At 43.0% G+C, this 20,222-nt stretch overlaps 1 protein-coding gene across 2 annotated transcripts in view; it reads left to right on the top strand.

Annotated features, from left to right (window-relative positions):
* Positions 1-20,222, top strand: part of LOC126263054 (26S proteasome non-ATPase regulatory subunit 10-like) — a 55,620-nt gene that overhangs the window by 19,586 nt on the left and 15,812 nt on the right. For both annotated transcript variants that reach the window (XM_049960030.1, XM_049960031.1), the window contains exon 4: positions 18,692-18,785. In XM_049960030.1, coding sequence (XP_049815987.1) covers positions 18,692-18,785 — 94 coding nt within the window. The remainder of the gene's footprint in view (positions 1-18,691; positions 18,786-20,222) is intronic.

The raw sequence follows: 20,222 nt of genomic DNA, 5'->3' as shown, positions 1-20,222 counted from the left end.
CGAACATCTTCTATAGTGCCACTTACACACAGTGACGACTGTTAAGTAAGTGGTTATTGCAAATCGTGAACTTGCATCACTTTCCTTTCAGTTCTTGTTCCAATGGGGATGGACAGGCTGCTAGCTTGTTGATGTACAGAATATCTAATAATAAATCAATATTTAAGAGAAAAAAAACAGTTCTAAAACTGGCAGTATATTTGCAACGTGCAGCCGATCTTTTTATAGGCAGGTACGTCGATATATTGGTCTACTGATAATATTTTCCGATATATCGAGGGCCGACAGTGTTATTTTCTAAATATCGATATACGGGACTACCGACATTTTTTAAAAATACCAGTAGCCCTAATTTTGCCATTAGATCGCCATAGCTTGACAGCCTACGTCAACGTCAACGTGATTACTCTGCTATTCACAATGAAGTGCCTAGCGGAGGGTTCAATGAACCGCCTTCAAGGTGTCTCTCTACCGTTCCACTCTCGAACGACGCGCGGGAAAAACGAGCAGTTAAATTTCTTTGTGCGAACCCTTATTTCTCTTATTTTATCGTGATGGTCATTTCTCACTATATAGGTGGGTCCCAACATAATGTTTTCGCAATCGGAGAAGAAAACTGGTGATTGAAATTTCATGAGAAGATCCCGTCGCAACGAAAAACTCCTTTGTCTTAATGATTGCCACTCCAATTCACGTAACATGTAGAGTTTTCTTGACTCGGGAGACGACTGATCCGATGGAGGTCTTTTTTATTGTGTTTCGAACCATATTTCTTATATCGTGCCGACGGATAAAGCTTTCACAAAAGAACAGGTCGATCATTAATGACATGTATGTGACTGCAATCTTACAACATTTGAACCGATTGGCACAAGTTTGGAACTATAAATGGTAAGCGAAAGAAATTAACAATAACGCGTTTTTTGCGTGTAAAATCTGAATGAAACTAGACTTTACAAAGTGATTTTTCCGTGTCCTTGTAAAATTAATTTTTTTTTAACTTTTGAATGCATTACGGGAACAGCAGTGATCAATGTCTTATAAATATTTACTATTAAAAACAGTCTTGATCACGATATTTATCAAGGTGACCGGTTTTGACCACTACTGTGGTCATCTTCAGACCATTGAGAAGGAACCTCTTTCTGTTGGAGAATCAACAGAAAGAGGTTTTTCTCCAACAGAAAGAGGTTCCTACTCAATGGTCTGAAGATGACCACAGTAGTGGTCGAAACCGGTCACCTTGATAAATAAATCGTGATCAAGACTGTTTTTAATAGTAAATATTAATTTGTTTTGTATATCTGAATCACTTTAAACCATTTTTGTGTACTCAGTTCACGTAAGAATGAATTTTACGTGCTACAATTAGCCCGATTTTAAACCATCGTGTCTCGACAACGGATAAAAATTTCTTGAAAATTAGTTTTGAGTTTATTTTTCCTACTCTAGTTAGGGTTTGAATCGATTGGTACAAGTTTAAAGCATAGAAGTAGCGTGCTTCAGAAACCTCACAGGGAATGGTGTTCTCTCCTTTTTTTTCACCTACAATCCGAGCGGTGAACATGGAAATAGTGCCATTAGCTGAGCATTAACTTCAATCCAATTAAAGTCATTTGCAAAAGGAAGTAATCGATTCTCAAAATTTGCCTCGGCATCAGCTCCGGTTGGTCATTCAAAGCTCGTTTTGTATACTTGTAATCGTACTTTTGTGCTCCTGAACTATCAATAGTCGCCTCTCTCGCAAGTGTATGGTGCAAGAGTAGGGCGTGGGTATAGAGCAGTGTTAATGCCGTGGCTGTAGCACATGTTTCTCAAGTTGTTGTGAGATAATTTAAAAAGTTTGCCATTCAAGTTATACACTTCATATCAACGTTCACAGCTCAATGTTAAAGATGACGATTTCGATCTCGTGTGTCGCCTCGGGATATCAATAATAGAATTTCCCGGGACGTTACAGGATGATAATGCGGACTGTTTGGCTCAGATGACACGTTCCAAATGAAAGAAACGTGTATGGCTGGACTGCTAGAACATCACGAGCGTGGCTACTTTCTCGTTTGGGACATCGCACGCCGACCTTCTGAAGCACCCGCGTCGCGGTTCGGTCACGCGCACGCTCGTGTAGCGAAGAAAATAGCTTGCCAGTACTGACTGCAAGAACTGCAGTTTTCATGGACTTATGCAGCACCCTTTGAACAGTGAATTACGTGTGTGTTCTCGTATTGTACGTATGTGAATTGAATAACCTTAGTACTTAACAAGAGATTCGCGATTGTAATACAAAATTAAGAGTGCGTCAATTGTCAAATAATGTTAATTGCGGACAGAGCAGCCCAACCCTGTTTCCGAGACCGGAGCCGCTACTTCTCAATGAAGTAGCTCCTCAGTTTGCCTCACAAGGGCTGAGTGCACCCCGCTTGCCAACAGCGCTCGGCAGACCGGATGGTTACCCATCCAAGTGCTAGCCCAGCCCAATAGCGCTTAACTTCTGTTATCTGACCGGAACCGGTGTTACCACTGCGGCAAGGCTGTTGGCTTAACAGGAAATGCCAAGGAAAATTTGGAATATGTACCAATAGCCATGAAAATGAAATGTCGTGTGACGAGGGCCTCCCGCCGGGTAGACCGTTCGCCTGGTGCAAGTCTTTCGATACGACGCCACTTCGGCGACTTGCGCGTCGATGGGGATGAAATGATGATGATTAGGAAAACACTACACCCAGTCCCTGAGCGGAGAAAATCTCCGACCACGGCCGGCCGGGGTGGCCAAGCGGTTAAAGGCACTACAGTCTGGAACCGCGCGACCGCTACGGTCGCAGGTTCGAATCCTGCCTCGGGCATGGACGTGTGTGATGTCCTTAGGTTAGTTAGGTTATGTAGTTCTAAGTTGTAGGGGACTGATGACCTTAGACGTTAAGTGCCATAGTGCTCAGAGCCATTTGAACCATCTCCGACCCAGCCGGGAATCGAACCCGGGCCCTTTGGATTGACAGTCTGTCGCGCTGACCACTCAGCTACCGGGGGCGGACTACCAATAGCCATTAAAATATATTTTAATCCATTATTCTCATGAGAAAAATCTCTCAAATCTACAAGACCAACCTGCCGTAAGTCATCCAAATCTCTAATCATAACATGCCTACAAGGGGACGTTATGCTTGCTGATTTATCCAGTTCTCGTACTACTATCTGCAGAGCTTAGAGAGAGAGAGACAGGTATAATCGAATAAGGATGAAGTTATGGAGAAAACCTCATTCGAATGAATGGTATTGGCTTCAGCAGCTGATGCCATGAGCCGTCTTGGTCGATCTACGGGGTTAATCCCAAAAGTATGGTCTCCTATTTTTTTAGAAGTAAAGAACTCTGTTTATGTGACAGTTCGTCACACTGTTATGAAGAGTGCTTCACGCGCTGTGTGTGAACATGCGCACGCCGCGCTGAGGCGCTCAGTCCTGGCTTGGCAGCGGTTGAGAATGGAGCTCCCGTTGGATGTTACCGCCAAGTGTACATTGCGCACAGTTATTCGGTTTTTGAACGCAAAGGGCACTGCGCCGATTGAAATCCATCGCCAATTGACGGAAGTGTATGGTGAATCGCGTATAGATGTCAAAACGTAAGTGGTGAAGCGATTTTCCGCTGGGCGGACCGAAATTCACGACGAACAAAGGAACGGGAGACCGTCAATTTCTGAGAAGACAGTGTTGAAGGTTGAGCCACTGGGACCACAATTGACGCTGACAGGTACTGTGAGACTCTGAAAAAACTCATACGGGCAATTCAGAACCGGAGAAGAGGAATGTTGAGTAAGGGCGTACACATTCTCCATGACAACGTTCGCCCACACATCGTTCGGCAAACCGTTGCTCTCCTGCAACAGTTTCGGTGGAATATAATCACCCACCTACCCGATAGTCCTGACTTGGCGCCCAGTGACTATCACCTGTTCCCTAGGTTAAAAGAACATTTGGCCGGAAAGCGATTCAGCTCCGTCGACGAGGTGAAGGAAGAGGTTCTTAACTTTCTGAGCAGCATGTCGGCGAGCTGGTGTGACATGGACATACAAAAACTGCCACAGCGTCTACAAAAGTGCATCGACAGAAACGGTGATTATGTCGAAAAATAGCTAAATGTTCAATCTGTAAACTGATGTAAACCATTGTAGAAATAAACAGGTCTATGTACTTATAAAAAACAGGAGACCTTACTTTTGGGATTACCCTCGTATTATCTCACTGGGGTCGTCGTAGAATATAAACTGAGGATACTGATTGCTGTCTCTTTTGTGCTGAATGTCAATATCATCACCACTGCTGTACCGACCGCCTAGTAACGACAGTTTTAAAATGTCTCTGCATTTCACACTGCGTAAGTTTCCTGCTGTCCTGTGTACACCGGTCAACGGTAATATTTCACCATCTCTAGAACTTTGGGTGAAAATTTTACTGTTTTTAGGGCTTTTGGGAAAATGAGGTTAAGTAGTTCTGGTGGTCTTTGAAAGTCCCTATCCTCTGTCTTATTCTTTATTCATTTAAAGTTATTCTTGTATGCTCTACATGTATGTGTTTTCGCTACTGACACTGAATGCTTTGTCTATCCTAGCGTTGCTGTGACGGTTAACGAAACTGGCAATAGTATCGTCGTCGTCGTTATGTAATGTCGCAGTGAGCTCATCGAGAGAGTCAGTAACCGTTTTAAATGTTTCTCGCCGTGTCTGCTCTCGATCCAAATATTCTAATCTCAGCATCCGTAACTTCTCTTGAAGTGCTTTCCGTGCAGCGATGACCCTACGCTTAGTTGACATCTTGCTTTATACTAAGAGGGGTGCTTCAGAGGCTGTTCTTATATACATTTCGCTCAACCTTTACAGTTTAGTCATGTACATTTAAAGCTAAGTCGTCTACTTTCTTTCGCAGAATGACGTGTGTGTATGTCTCTAGTTCCTTAACCCTACCATCTAACTCACTGATCAGTTTCAGAAAGGTCTGCGCATGCGTCTCCTTAACTTTACATTCTGGAGACTGAAATTTTTTACCTATGCACAGACGCATTCTCTGTCTATGCACACCTATCCTGTCAGTCTGAGTGCCTGACGTATTGCGAACTTGTCAATGAAGTGATATACACTCCTGGAAATGGAAAAAAGAACACATTGACACCGGTGTGTCAGACCCACCATACTTGCTCCGGACACTGCGAGAGGGCTGTACAAGCAATGATCACACGCACGGCACAGCGGACACACCAGGACCCGCGGTGTTGGCCGTCGAATGGCGCTAGCTGCGCAGCATTTGTGCACCACCGCCGTCAGTGTCAGCCAGTTTGCCGTGGCATACGGAGCTCCATCGCAGTCTTTAACACTGGTAGCATGCCGCGACAGCGTGGACGTGAACCGTATGTGCAGTTGACGGACTTTGAGCGAGGGCATATAGTGGGCTTGCGGGAGGCCGGGTGGACGTACCGCCGAATTGCTCAACACGTGGGGCGTGAGGTCTCCACAGTACATCGATGTTGTCGCCAGTGGTCGGCGGAAGGTGCACGTGCCCGTCGACCTGGGACCGGACCGCAGCGACGCACGGATGCACGCCAAGACCGTAGGATCCTACGCAGTGCCGTAGGGGACCGCACCGCCACTTCCCAGCAAATTAGGGACACTGTTGCTCCTGGGGTATCGGCGAGGACCATTCGCAACCGTCTCCATGAAGCTGGGCTACGGTCCCGCACACCGTTAGGCCGTCTTCCGCTCACGCCCCAACATCGTGCAGCCCGCCTCCAGTGGTGTCGCGACAGGCGTGAATGGAGGGACGAATGGAGACGTGTCGTCTTCAGCGATGAGAGTCGCTTCTGCCTTGGTGCCAATGATGGTCGTATGCGTGTTTGGCGCCGTGCAGGTGAGCGCCACAATCAGGATTGCATACGACCGAGGCACACAGCGCCAACACCCGGCATCATGGTGTGGGGAGCGATCTCCTACACTGGCCGTACACCACTGGTGATCGTCGAGGGGACACTGAATAGTGCACGGTACATCCAAACCGTCATCGAACCCATCGTTCTACCATTCCTAGACCGGCAAGGTAACTTGCTGTTCCAACAGGACAATGCACGTCCGCATGTATCCCGTGCCACCCAACGTGCTGTAGAAGGTGTAAGTCAACTACCCTGGCCAGCAAGATCTCCGGATCTGTCCCCCATTGAGCATGTTTGGGACTGGATGAAGCGTCGTCTCACGCGGTCTGCACGTCCAGCACGAACGCTGGTCCAACTGAGGTGCCAGGTGGAAATGGCATGGCAAGCCGTTCCACAGGACTACATCCAGCATCTCTACGATCGTCTCCATGGGAGAATAGCAGCCTGCATTGCTGCGAAAGGTGGATATACACTGTACTAGTGCCGACATTGTGCATGCTCTGTTGCCTGTGTCTATGTGCCTGTGGTTCTGTCAGTGTGATCATGTGATGTATCTGACCCCAGGAATGTGTCAATAAAGTTTCCCCTTCCTGGGACAATGAATTCACGGTGTTCTTATTTCAATTTCCAGGAGTGTATACCGACATGTTCATCACTTCTTTCATAGCTATTCCTGGAAGTTCCATCTATACCTACCGTCATTCAGTTTTCTTGACTTACCAGTAACAAGAAACCCACATTGTTTGTGATTTCAGCAATCTCCACGTACCTTTACAAAATCGCCGAATGACATGTCGGTTCCTACATGTGCCTGGTAAATGTGTTTTAGATTCCAATTGCCTCGTCTCAAAGCTATAATGAGATTTGCATTATCCCTTACTAACTCTTTCGTTATTGTGAAATATGTCTGATTCATATAAGATACGTCAGTACCCGTATGACGACCAAAGCAGAAATATCGTAGTTTTTGGTCTTGGTTTTCCACAACGACCTCGTCAATTACGTACACTGTGTTTGGCTTTACTTTTTCTGGTCGGGAATTTGACTGCTTTGACTGAATGTCATGTATGTTACATCACAAACACCCTGCAGTATCTTTGGCAGAATCTGGTACTTGGGTAGAAACAGAGTTTTTGAAGACACACATACATTCTCAAAGCGGACTCCATGATGTTGTGTTAAGAGTGACGAGAACATTTGTCTTGTCACAGGTGGACAGACCTACAATTATCGCTCCTATGTTATCGGGTAGGAGTACCCCATTCTTCGTCTTCTGATCTTCTTCCGAACCATCACATGACCAGTCCCTTACAAAAATTCCTGATGCTTCACCAACCCGGCCATTATAACGACTATGTGCTATAGTGGCTACATATATTAGTATTTCAAGCGTCCATTTCTCTATAAAAGCCTATCGCACACCAAAACCTGACAATCATCTTACCGAGTGAGCTACGTTATAAGATGACGGCGTAATTAAACAAGAAGACACAACAAAGATTTGGAATTATATATATTTTATTTACATTTCAGCAATGATACATAGGCTGCATTACATAAAGCGTATAAACAGCTGATTCATTTTTTACATTATTCCCTGAATAATTGTTTCTTGTATGCACTAAATTCAGCGTGTACTTCTCTCAAATTGAGGGATGTTCCTTTAGCTTTTGACACCGTATTGATACCCTGTTCCAAATCGTCTCCATGCACACTATGTGAATCGAGACAGGTCACGATGTCCTTATACACAGTTTGAACACACGGAGGTCCACGGTTGAGTTTTTCCAGCACACGGAATAGCTCCGTCCTTATGCTGATTAAGTTTGTGGTAGTGGGGTGTTGGAGATAAATAGACCGACCTCCAGATCTCACCATGAGTGTCACGCCATGGTACAATGATGTTATAGAAAGCGTCAGACCAGCACAGTACATGTCAGAAGATGGAGAATACTTGGAGGTTATTTATTGATTGATGTAGTAATCTGCACGACACAGTTCGTCCCATTTCAGCTCTGTAAACCGCACTTAAGCACTTCTCGATGCATATTCAATCTCTGACGGACCACGGCAGACACTGTCCATTGATGCTTCTAAACCAATATTTAAGCGCTTTGAACCACTAACTGTTAAATTATAGCTTGTAGCAAAAAGCAGTAGAGCACTGGGAGGAATTGGCAGCTTCTCATCCACCACATCAACACTCTGTCCTAGCAGTAACACCGAGATATTCAGGGACAGCGCGTATGTTGGAAACCAGTACTGAACCGCACCGCATGCTGTAGGCCCCAATCACACTTCTTCTGAGAGTGGGGATCTTGCTGGGTGTCTAAATCAATTAGTGGGATGGATAATAGCTGCTCGTTGTTCTGCTCCAGCACGCTGGTCAGATGCGCTACAGGATCCCTCGTTGGTGCTACCGCTGCTGATCCTGACAGGCCAGAGTTCGCTGCAAGTCTCGACGAGATGGTAGTGACTGCTGCTGGTCCAGACACCCCAGAGGCCGCTGAACAATGAGGAAGAAACAATAAGAATCCACAGACAATGACATGTAGTTGAACAAAGAAACGAAACTTGATAAAGAAGAAGGGTAGGAGGAACAGGAACCGCGATGCGGTAATAGTACCAACGACATGTAATGAATGCTTACTTTAATACTTCTCCTGTGATGGAGAGGCAGATGAGGCTCTCGACTGCTGTTGGCGATGCTTTGTGGCTCTTCTTCTTCTTCTACCAGAGACTGACTTCATCTGGGACTGATGAGCTACCGTATTCAGCTTATACCCCCTACATCACAATCACGTGACCAGAAAGTAATTACTCAATTATGTATTGACTTCAGCAGTATTTCTGGATCGATTATCAGTCAGCCATTTGCCTTGGAAGGAGCCCCAACGTGCGCCAATATTCTGCAGGGAGCGGCTTGGGGGTTTCCCAGGAAAACGCTGATTTATCTGCTGTTCGATCCGACCGTGGCTGAACGGTGTGTACTGGACCGGCAGCGGCAGACGACAGGGCGTGGCCACTTGAGAGAGAGAGAGAGAGAGAGAGAGAGAGAGAGAGAGAGAGAATGAGGGAGGGAGGGGGACACGTTCTGACAAGAATATCTCGGGTATCACATATCAAAGGTATCCCATTACCTGACGCTTTTTTTTTTTCAGGGAAATGTTAAACACGAGGCCGTTTCGCTGGATATGTAGAATGCTGCAATCATGTAATAATTATGATCTTTTAGGTGGTCAGTGAGAGCGGATTTAGAATTGCTAAAGTCCTCATGCCTATGTAGGCGGAGGGCCGGTCACTACAACGGATGAGAAAGGCACCCGATTGTCCGTGGCGATTATCTACTTCGGTTTCGTTGTGTTTCAATAGGTGCCTGATCTTACGGATGGTGTAGAAAGCGGTTATAATTCCATTTTAGAAGAAATACAAATTATCCGCAGCATTAATCGTGATCCGTCGGACATTTTGAATGAGCAAACTACGCTTAACTAAGCAGTCCTGCTGAATAACTTCCCTTTTTGGAGCAGCGTCCAGCGTCATTTTCTTCTCCTTCTGGTTTCAAAAAATGATTCAAATGGCTCTGAGCACTATGGGACTTAACATCTGAGGTCGTCAGTCCCCTAGACTTAGAACTATTTAAACCTAACTAACCTAAGGACATAACACACAACCATGCCCGAGGCAGGATTCGAACCTGCGACCGTAGCAGCAGCGTGGTTCCGGACTGACGTGCCTAGAACCGCTCGGCCAAAGGGGCCGGCTCTTCTGGTTTCTGATTACTGTACGCTACACATGTATATTTCTTGATTGGGTCAGCGTTTTTCGCCATTACTACGGTGGCCCTTAATTAGGCTTAGCGCATGTACATGTCCCGTATAGTGATGCCTGTAAGGTCCACCAAGTTTATTTTACGTAGCTGTAAAATGTCCTCTTTTCCTAGAAGTTTGCATATTTTTCATTTTTTATCCTATGACTACGGCGCATTATTGTGCATCATTATTTGTGTTCTCACTAATTTAAAATTTACTTGTCTGTCAAGATGAAAAATTTGTCTCAGGTCTTATGTTACGTTAACCTCGTTTAGTGTCGGCTTTTAGTTAGCAGGTTTTAAATTGATCCCGCTTTTAATGTATCTCTTTAGTGCTATTGCTGTTAGCTATTAATTGGCGCAGTAGCTTTTGACAGTGTGGACTGTAAGGTTCGGCTACATGTCATTTTGTTCAGTGGCGGGAATGCATTTCAATAAGAGTGGCACATATGTATGTTCTTTTAAGTCATGACTGTGGCGTGTTGTTCGCCTTGTATATCCCCACTAAACTACAAACTTGCACGCCACTCGCGAAAATGGAAAAATCTTCATTGTGTCTTACTGTTTATACATAAATTTTATGTCGCAGGCTTCTACTCCCAGTCAGTTTTACTACATACCCGTACTGACCCTGTTCAATATGTTTCTTTACCACTCATAATATACCTTTGACGTTTTTCATGTAACTGTATATGTAATGTTTTTTTTTTATTATTTTGAATGTAAATCAGTGATTCGAATTGTGAACAGACGGGCTAGTGGCTCCTGTCTATTGTTTATTTTCAGTATAACACCTGATGATGGGCATATAAGAGCTAAAAACTGGTCATGTTCTAAATAAAAAGGACCTTGCAACTGAAGCAGTATTTTCAACCTCTGCCATTCATTAAAGTACATACGACAGACAGAATTCGAGCCGAAATAGGTACCTTCAGGTGCCTCTCGGAATAGGGGCCAGGCTGATTACTGTGCACGTGAGATCAGCGTCAAAAATTAAAAAAAAAAAAACTATTTTTTAAAAGTATACCTATTTTGTAGCTCAAATCTTCCTGAATAGTTTGATGTGTAAAACATATATATTTGAGAGATTATAAGGCACGTTATTTGGCCTTAAGTGTACTAAGATGCAGCGCCACAACCCTTTGCACAGCATTCTTCTGTCATACGTAAGTGTATTTCGCTGTATAGTATTACAATGTTTATATTTGCGCCAGAGATTTTCATCACACCTATACTCAGGGACCTTGAAAATGAAAAATTTTGAAGAAATGTCTTCATGGTGGCGCCTAAAACCCAAATTAATGTTTTAACCAATGTGTATGGGAAAGAATGCCAAAAACCATTTTTGTGGGAAGAAATGCACTTGCTATTGGTGTTTATGGTGGAGTTTCATGTTTTAATGATGGTGCACAAACCAGGAAATATGTTTTGGAGAAAATGAGAATTAAACCCGGAGTGAACTGCATCAAACATTTGTATGCGATAGATACAGAGTGTGTAGTGAAAGCACATGAATCATTTTTGGAGGTGATGAAATCAATAATAGTGCATCATAGGAATGTGAAAAGGAAGAAAACTGATTTAGGAAATGAAAAAGGATCTTCTTATGGTGCTGGACAGTTGTAAAAGAGTGCCAAACATAAGCAGGCCATTTTCCGCAAAACACAAATCTCTGTACTTAGGTACATGTAACATCCAAAATAAATATCTTATTACTTTCAAACTTGGTATGCTTATTAAACACAAACTCCTTCATGCGAAACTTTAGAATTTTTCGAATCTATTGTAAACTGTGGTAAAAAACTGAAAACTGAAAAAATCCCCACAGACTGGAAGACAGCAATCATACATCCTCTGTACAAAAAAGGAAGTAAAACAAACCCCAACAACTATCGCGGAATCTCTTTATTGTCAATAACATACCAAATTCTGTCTAAAGCCCTACTGAACCGAGCAGAACCTCAGCTGGATTCAAAACTAGGCGAATACCAAGGTGGATTCAGGAAAGGTCGATCATGCGTAGAACAAATCCTTAACTTGAAAAACTCAATGAAATATTTGCATAGTACTTCAAACAAAAGTTATGTCATCACTTTTGTCGACTTTAAAAAATCATATGACAGTATAGACCGAAAATCCCTTTTTGAAGTATTAGCAGAATTCGGACTAGATCAAAAGACAACATACATCATGAAAGAAACACTCACGGAGACCAAATCCAGAGTAAAATTTATGGGAGAATTGAGCACAGAATTTGTAATAGACACAGGAGTACTACAAGGGGATGTACTGTCCACAGTGCTCTTCAATCGTGCTCTTGAAAAAGTTGTTAGAGAATGGAGAAAAGCAGGTGCACCAGTTCACAGACTGGGAACAAGAGATAAGGGCATATAATTGGACTGTTTAGCATTTGCTGATGACATGGCACTGATCGCACAAGACATTACCGATGCACAGAAACAGCTAGAAATATTACAAGAGCAGGCAGCAAAAATAAGCTTACTAATTTCATTTGAAAAAAACAAAATTTATGACTGACATCAAAGTTGCACCTTCTAATCTCAAAATTGGTAATCACTACATCTCTCGAGTAAAAGCATTTAAATATTTAGGTGCATGGATTGCAGAAAATTGTAATGAAAAGAAATCTGTCAGATCAAAAGTCCAGAAAATGGAGACGGCGTTTCAGTTAGCAAAAAAGATTCACAACAAACAGAGTCTCTCGTGGAACTGCAAAATACGACACTACACAACAGTAATTAAACCCGAAGCTCTCTACGCATCTGAGACACTAAACCTTCAACACAGAACACTAAAAGGGGAATTAGAAGTGAAACAACGTAAAATAATGAGGAAAATCCTAGGACCAAGAACTAAAGATGGTGTGCATTATCCAAAACCCAATTCCGAAATATATAAAAATATCTCCAAAATAACAGACACAGTGAGCATGAGAAGAATCCAATTAATGGGGCATTTAGAAAGAATGGACTCAAACAGGTTAACGCACAAAATCCATACATTTTTAAAGAACAAAACTACAAGACCGAACTGGTACAAACAGACGGAAAAAGACCTGAGAGAATTAGAGTCTCCAAATCTACACGATAGAAATGAAATCAGAAGACTCACAAACACACGGGGTTTTGAGGAAGAAAGCTAGCCCATTCGTTGTTTATGAAGGAATACTGGGCGAAAAGGAAGACCAACAAATGTTGATTACGCATGATCCTAAGTGATCCATCTGCGAAGAAGAAGAAGAATAAAATTTGAGTTTTTCCTGAACATGAAGTTTAAAATATAAGAGCTCATTCATTATTTCATAAATGAAATAAATTCTTGAGTTTCATACACCAGTAAGTATGGTCTGTACGCTGTGCAAAATTCATTGAAGAATATGTCTTACTTATGAAGAAAAGTGTACCTATAGCAACAAATTCAGCCAATAGTAAGTGAAAAAAATGATGAAATTTCACATGTAAAAAAATTATTTTGTTATGTTTTTCAACTTTCACTGCTATGAGTGAATCCTGAATCCTTCCAATCATGCTGACAGAGTTTTACGAATGTATTTGTAAAAGTACAGACAGTGGAAATTAAAGCCAGCCGCTTTGGCCGAGAAGTTCTAGGCACTTCAGTCTGGAACCGCGGAACCGCTACGGTCGCAGGTTCGAATCCTGCCTCGGGCATGGTTGTGTGTGAAGTCCTTAGGTTAGTTAGGTTTAAGTAGTTCTAAGTTCTAGGGGACTGATGACCTCAGATGTTAAGCCCCTTAGTGCTCAGAGCCATTAGAACCATCTGCTGGAAGATGTTATTGCCATAGGGGAGAGGGCGGGGGGAGGGGGGGGGGCGGTTGGACGTAGAGCATGAATCGAGGCAGGTGGTCAGCGATCAAGTCCACAGACCCCATGGAGCCCAACTCAGTGTACCCCACAGCACATTTCTGCCCTCACCAGCCTTCATCTGTGGCGTGGTGCACGTTTCGTGCAGTCATTCGCCTAGATGACGACATGTAAGAACCCAATCATTGACCTGGTGTAACAAGAAAAACGATTCATTCGATAGGCGACACGTTTCTATTGATCCACGGTGAAAAACTTAGTGATACTGTGCACACTGCAATCGTAACTGACGATGTCATTAGGTCAACGCAGAAACACGAAGGGGTCGCTTGATGTGGAGCTCCATGGCGTTTGAACGGTGTGCTCCGAAACACTTGCGCGTGCACCAGCATTGTACTCTGTCGTCAGATCTGCCACAGATCACTGCCTATCCTGGAATGCTGAGGGGGGATCCTCCAACCTCTACATTTTGTGATGAGACATGGTCGTCCAATATCATACGGCCTACACGTTATTTCACCATTCTTCAACCACCTTCCACAGGTGCTCACATCACTGCGCCAAGAGGCGATCAGGTTCGCCGTTTCAGAAATTCTCGTTTCCAGCTGTAGCGCCATAACAATGTCCCCTTTGTCAAAGTAGACTTTGGTATTTGCGGTCTGTATCTTCGCTGTAATGACTGACAAGTCTTCTCTCTTCCACTTCATTCTTTCCTTATTTTGTCACGTGCCAGCAACACTATCAAGAGGCATTCAACCTCGCGGTGGGCAGTTGTCAAAGTGTTCTGTCTCAACAGTGTATATGTCTCTTATTACTTTGGAATTAGGATGTGCCACTTCTACTGTATTTCGACTAGGTACCCAGCTCATAACATACTGCCCTTCAAAATTCTCGTAACACCTCTTTATCTTGTTTCAATACCGAATGATTTCTCGTTATTTTCCTTAATTGTTTAAATTCTCTTTCCTTGAAAAAAAAAATTCTTCAATCATTCTTTTACAGGTTCGTAAATTACTTTTATTCTGCCAATAACATTATACAGTTTACTACCATTCTTCATCACATTCGTACTAATTGTAAGTAGATACAGTTCTCTTACAACTTTAGTGAAACAGGACCAGCAAACTATGAAATGAGAGTTAAAGTAAAGGAAATTAATACGATTAACAAAAGTTCTTACAATTATTTACCTTTCCTGCTTTAATTTCGCTTTTAATGGATTCACGTTGAAGACATTTGCTTATCAGCATTGCTTTAGCGCTTCTCTGCAAGAGACCATCAATATTTGCAAACTTTATTGTGTTCCCCACACCGCTTACCTTAATGGTCATTCTGCCCTTCTCAGTAGTCACGACGTGAGCATGGTGTACCAACAGATACTTTCCATAAGAAAAGCAATATTTTGATCTAGTACCACCACCTCAATAATTCTTACTATTATTATTATTTTTTTTTTTTTTTTTTTACATCTCGTTTTCAGTAGTATCGACAACCTCATATCTCTGCACTGGTACCTGTTGTGTCTAAGAATCCTACATACTCGGTTCGCTAGACAAACAATCAAACAACGCTTTCTCTGTGAAACCGTTACCATATTTGTCATTTTCATTTCTGGGAAAAGAAGGATGTGGGAAGAAGTCGCCAGTCGCAAGCTGACCGGACCTCTCTCCAGGACGACAACGCGACAGCAGTGGCCACTATGTGGAGAGGACACAAGCGCCGCGACCGACAGGTGACGTCCCAATTCAATAGTAGCTTCGAGACTAGCGACTTGGATAGAAGCATCAACGCTATTTACTTCGGTTGTACTCCCTATGGAGCACAGACTGTCTATACTGAAGAAGATTGCCTGTTTTGTATGTCACCCTTTGCTTGCGACACATCTGTGTAACTGCAAAAGCTAAGTACCGTAATTTTCATTTTATAATAAATCTCATTAATACGATTTGTTTCGATGTTTGTCTGTAGAACCGCGTAAGCAGGCTTCCTCGACACCACAATTTTCTTTCGAATCATTCTCTGATATCCACCTTACGCTCTTCAAAGCATTACCTTTTGTCGCTCTTTCTGGTAAAAAACCACCTAACATGACACCTTCAAAATATTATTTCTGTGTTTCCCGGTATCGCGTAATTGCCTTTTGGTTGCAGTGCAGGAATTATCTATCCATTTTGAAGGAACGATCTCCATCAACGTCTCAGTTTTCCTCCCTGTTGTTAGTTATGGAATGTACTTTTCTCTCAGAAGGAAGCTTATGTTAACGACCGAATTTCAAATAGCGGCCTTCGTTATCAACATCCCCATTTTTCCTCCAATTGTTACTTGTAGTGTGTACTTTTCTCTTGCCGGCCGAAGTGGCCGTGCGGTTAAAGGCGCTGCAGTCTGGAACCGCAAGACCGCTACGGTCGCAGGTTCGAATCCTGCCTCGGGCATGGATATTTGTGATGTCCTTAGGTTAGTTAGGTTTAACTAGTTCTAAGTTCTAGGGGACTAATGACCTCAGCAGTTGAGTCCCATAGTGCTCAGAGCCATTTGAACCATTTGAATTTTTCTCTTGGTATGAAATATGCAGGAAGTAATCATTTTTACACAGTGGTCTTCTTTGTCAGCATTTCCACTATTTTTCTTTACTCCAGTAAGATTTCTTAATTCCGAATCTAGCCTTTCTTCTACTCTTTCAGCAAAGGTATCAATGACTCCGGCAATAAAATCACTGATCTCTTGCGGAATACCAGCTACTCTGTCAAATATCTCTTTAGTATTAATTTTCACAAAATTCTATATTCAATATTTTCTGGTAGGTAATGCTGATCCACTTTCACCGTCGTTTTGTTTAGACGATAATTTTAGCGAAGGGACTATAATGTATCTATCTCCAAGTTAAAGTCCCAACATTCTGTTGGAGTTCCTCAATACATCTATCATGATTTCCTGCCTTGGTATCTCAAGAGTTATTCTTCTTAATAGACCATTAGCTACTGACCCCTGTTCCTGTATTATGTTCTCTATTTTCTCACCCACTTCTGCAAATCTTTTTTAATAATCCTTGGTGTAATCCTTTTCACGTAACGGTGATTTTTTTGTTTGTTTGTTTGGTTTTTTTGTTCGTTTCCTGAATCACTGTCATCAGCATTTGGTTAGTATTCGTAGCAGTTTCTTCTACTTTATCGTTAATGAGGTCTAGTTTTTCATCTATTTCTTTGTTAATTGCATGTATTTCATTGTCTCTTTTCTTGATTTGTTACATAGTATTCCTAGCAGTTCCCTCTATGTTCTTCACTGAGCTGTAAACATTTCCTGCTTGTTAAATTGTGTGCCCCTGTTCTTGTTATCTTCATGTTCTGCAGTCACACATTCGCAAAAAACCGTCAGAGTATTTTCTGTCCGTTCTAAAGTCACCAACGGCATTTCTTGCTCCTTGTCTTCTACTCATTTTAGTTGTTGATCCTTTCTTAGATTCTGCAAGTGGAAGCATATCAACATTATCTGACAAATCTCCATTTCCTTAACCCAGATTTTGTCCTGCACTTTCTTTGATATTACTCATTCCTACAATTTGACATACGCTACCACTTACAAGGATCATTACGTTTCCATTAGTACAATTTTTGTACTCTCGGAGTGACTTTAAGATTATTTTTGGAAGATTACAGTAGAGTATGGTCAGAGTAACGACCCGGTTCCTCGCCGCACACTTGACTCCAGACATCTATGCGGGCTCTCCAGCGCAACGCTTTTCTGCTGCATCCCGCGCAGTCTTCGCGCTCTGCGCCACTTCCTCTGCTAATGCGGCCTTCCTTCATGCTGTCTGTTCTTTCTCCTCCATTACGACGTCTTCTCGACGATCCTTCATTAAGTTTCCCTCGCGAAATGTTCGTAATCCTTGGACGCGATTTTTATTTTCCGCTACGCGGACCAGTCACAACTCGAAACACATTATTCGCCCTCCGCGTCTCAGTTTTAATGTTCCTACTCGCAAATCACAAATTTCAGTCACTTTTTAAATTTGCTGTTCACTTCCCGATTCCATTTCCTTCGCACTTACTGTGGAAGCTGCACTTCCTATTCTTAACACAAAGTTTGCAACAATGAGTTCCTTCCATCGTAAGTTATTCAAATGTGATTATACTTTCCCATCGAAGAATGTCAAATGCAATCACCCCAAATTATCCAGATGCTATCGAATTTTCCCACGCAAGGGATGTCAAGTAAAAATCCTCCCCTTGTACCCCGCCGCCCACATTTTACTAATTCTCTTGGTGGTGGTGGTAAGTTATGGGACCAAACTGCTGAGGTCATCGGTCCTTAGGCTTACACACTAGTTAATCTAACTTAAACTAACTTACGCTAAGGCGGGGGGAGCCGCACGAACCGTGGTAAGGCGCCAAAGACCACGCGGCTACCCCGCGCTACTAATTCTCCTGAAGTGTCTCAGTTTAGTTAGGTAGTTCATGGATGATGGCACAAGACGCGTACGGTATGACTGGCCGCGCTTTTTCATCCGAGACTTATAGAGATTAAGAGAACTCAACTTTGAATTACCTTAGTGAGTCATTGTATAGGATTTTTCCTATCTGTTTCGCCGGCCGAAAAACTCTCGCAGTTGGTGTCCTTCGCACAAGAAGTAATAGCGCCGACGGATTGTGTGGAAATACCATTACTGGACATAGAATTACAAAGTGTTGATGCAAGAAGCTGCATTAAATGTTCGTAGATACCCTCATGATGTGTTTATTTACGAAAACATCGTAAACTGGCAGTATTGAACCATTATGTTATTAATTAAAACCAGCAATTTCTTGAGGGAATGGACTTAGTAAAGAACTAGTTTGGAAATCACCCTATCGGCGACTGGCGAGAATGGCGCGCTGTCTAGCTCTCGTACTTACAATCGCGAAACATCGATGCTGCTTCTGCAGTTACTTTATCTTATGCATTGTTCATATGTTTATTGCAACAACTGATTTCTATGCCTTCTGTAATAGCACTGTAAGAAAGCGCTTTCGATCTGACTACTGATGGACAATATACAACAGCTGTTGCTTGACACAGATGTGCCTGTTGTTAAAGCATCTATTGAGGATACTGTATCATGGAAAAGATCTGCTGAGTGACACTGTGTTTCAGATTCGTTCACAGTGGAGCCTATTCAGGGGACCAGACAGACGACAGCTTTGGACGTGGACACCCCGCTGCTGTCTGAGCCACCAGCAGAAACCAGGTAAGCACGAGGCAAGCCGTTCATCTCTGTTGGCAAATTCTACGAGTGTGTATTTCTAAGCCTGCAATGTTCGTCGCTGTGCGTGTCGATGGTGAACGGTACACCATCACTGATGGCCATTTGCTGATAGCTTACGATGATTTCGTTGAATTCTCGTGATAGTTTCACCTAATCTTCAATCTTAACTGCGATTATCAGAACAAGAAACAAGGACGAACCAAGATCCTCGTTGCTTCATAAATTGTGTTGGCCTTATTTACAGTCATTAATTCTTTTAAATTGCTTATGTGTCACAAGTTGTTGTTTAGGTTCTGGTATCAAGTCTTTGGACAAAAGGAGGGTCATTTGCTGTGGAAACAGCAGGAGTTACTCTAAAGGTGAGCACAATAATGTGCAGCTGACGACAGAAACAGGCCAGAAACGGTCCCGTGTGCAACTCACAGCGAGTGCATTTGAGTGTGAAGGCCTCATCCTGTCACTGTAGACCTGGACATGCCAAGTTACCTCTGTTCTTGTTCGGCGTCTTTGCTGCTATCGATAAACGGCTTCAAGCCGTTCACGAGCAAGACGGCGACGGGGAGCAAGCGAGTCGCGTAACTCCAGCACCGCCGCGCGGGGTACCCGCGCGGCCTTTGGAGCCTTGAAACGATTCGCACGGCTGCCCCCGTCGGAGGTTCGAGTCCTCCCTCAGGCATGGTTGTATGTGTTGTCCTTAGCGTAAGTTAGTTTAAGTTAGAGTAAGTACGTAGTGTGTAAGCCTAGGGACCGATGACCTCAGCAGTTTGGTCTCATAGGAACTTACCACAAATTTCCAAAACTCCAGCACCAGGAACTCTAGAGATGTGCTGCAGAACGGTTCGAGGGCCAACGTAATTGAAATCTCTCATTTCTTATGTTGTTCAAAAAGGTTCAAATGGCTCTGATTACTACGGGACTTAACTTCTGAGGTCATCAGTCCCCTATAACTTAGAACTACTTAAACCTAATAACCTAAGAACATCACACACATCCATGCCCGAGGCAGGATTCGAACCTGTGACCGTAGCGGTCGTGCGGTTCAAGACTGTAGCGCCTAGAACCGCGCAGCCACCCCGGCCGGCTCTTATATTGTGTTGCTGTAAATACTGACCTGTGAAAATACTAGTGTTGATGATACCTTTGGATCCAACTGTTACGTGCTGTATATTGTACGAATACTCTCTGTGTGTTAAGAGCTTAACAATTCTCACAAAATTATTTTATTTCTCAAATATGTTTAAATATTTATGAAGCACTTAACGAGCTGCTTCACAAACTGATGTCTTTGAGATAACATTGCCTACACTAATAGAAAAACTTCTCGTTTAGGTGCATCAACGCACAAATGTGTTTCCATAATTACATATGAAAAGTAATACTCAAAAATCGTATTACCAACACGTTACCTTCAAATAGAAT

Source organism: Schistocerca nitens, chromosome 6, assembly GCF_023898315.1.
Source record: "Schistocerca nitens isolate TAMUIC-IGC-003100 chromosome 6, iqSchNite1.1, whole genome shotgun sequence".
Classification (NCBI taxonomy): domain Eukaryota; kingdom Metazoa; phylum Arthropoda; class Insecta; order Orthoptera; family Acrididae; genus Schistocerca; species Schistocerca nitens.
Note: the sequence above shows the minus strand (reverse complement) of the source record. Positions and strands in the feature narration are given on the sequence as shown.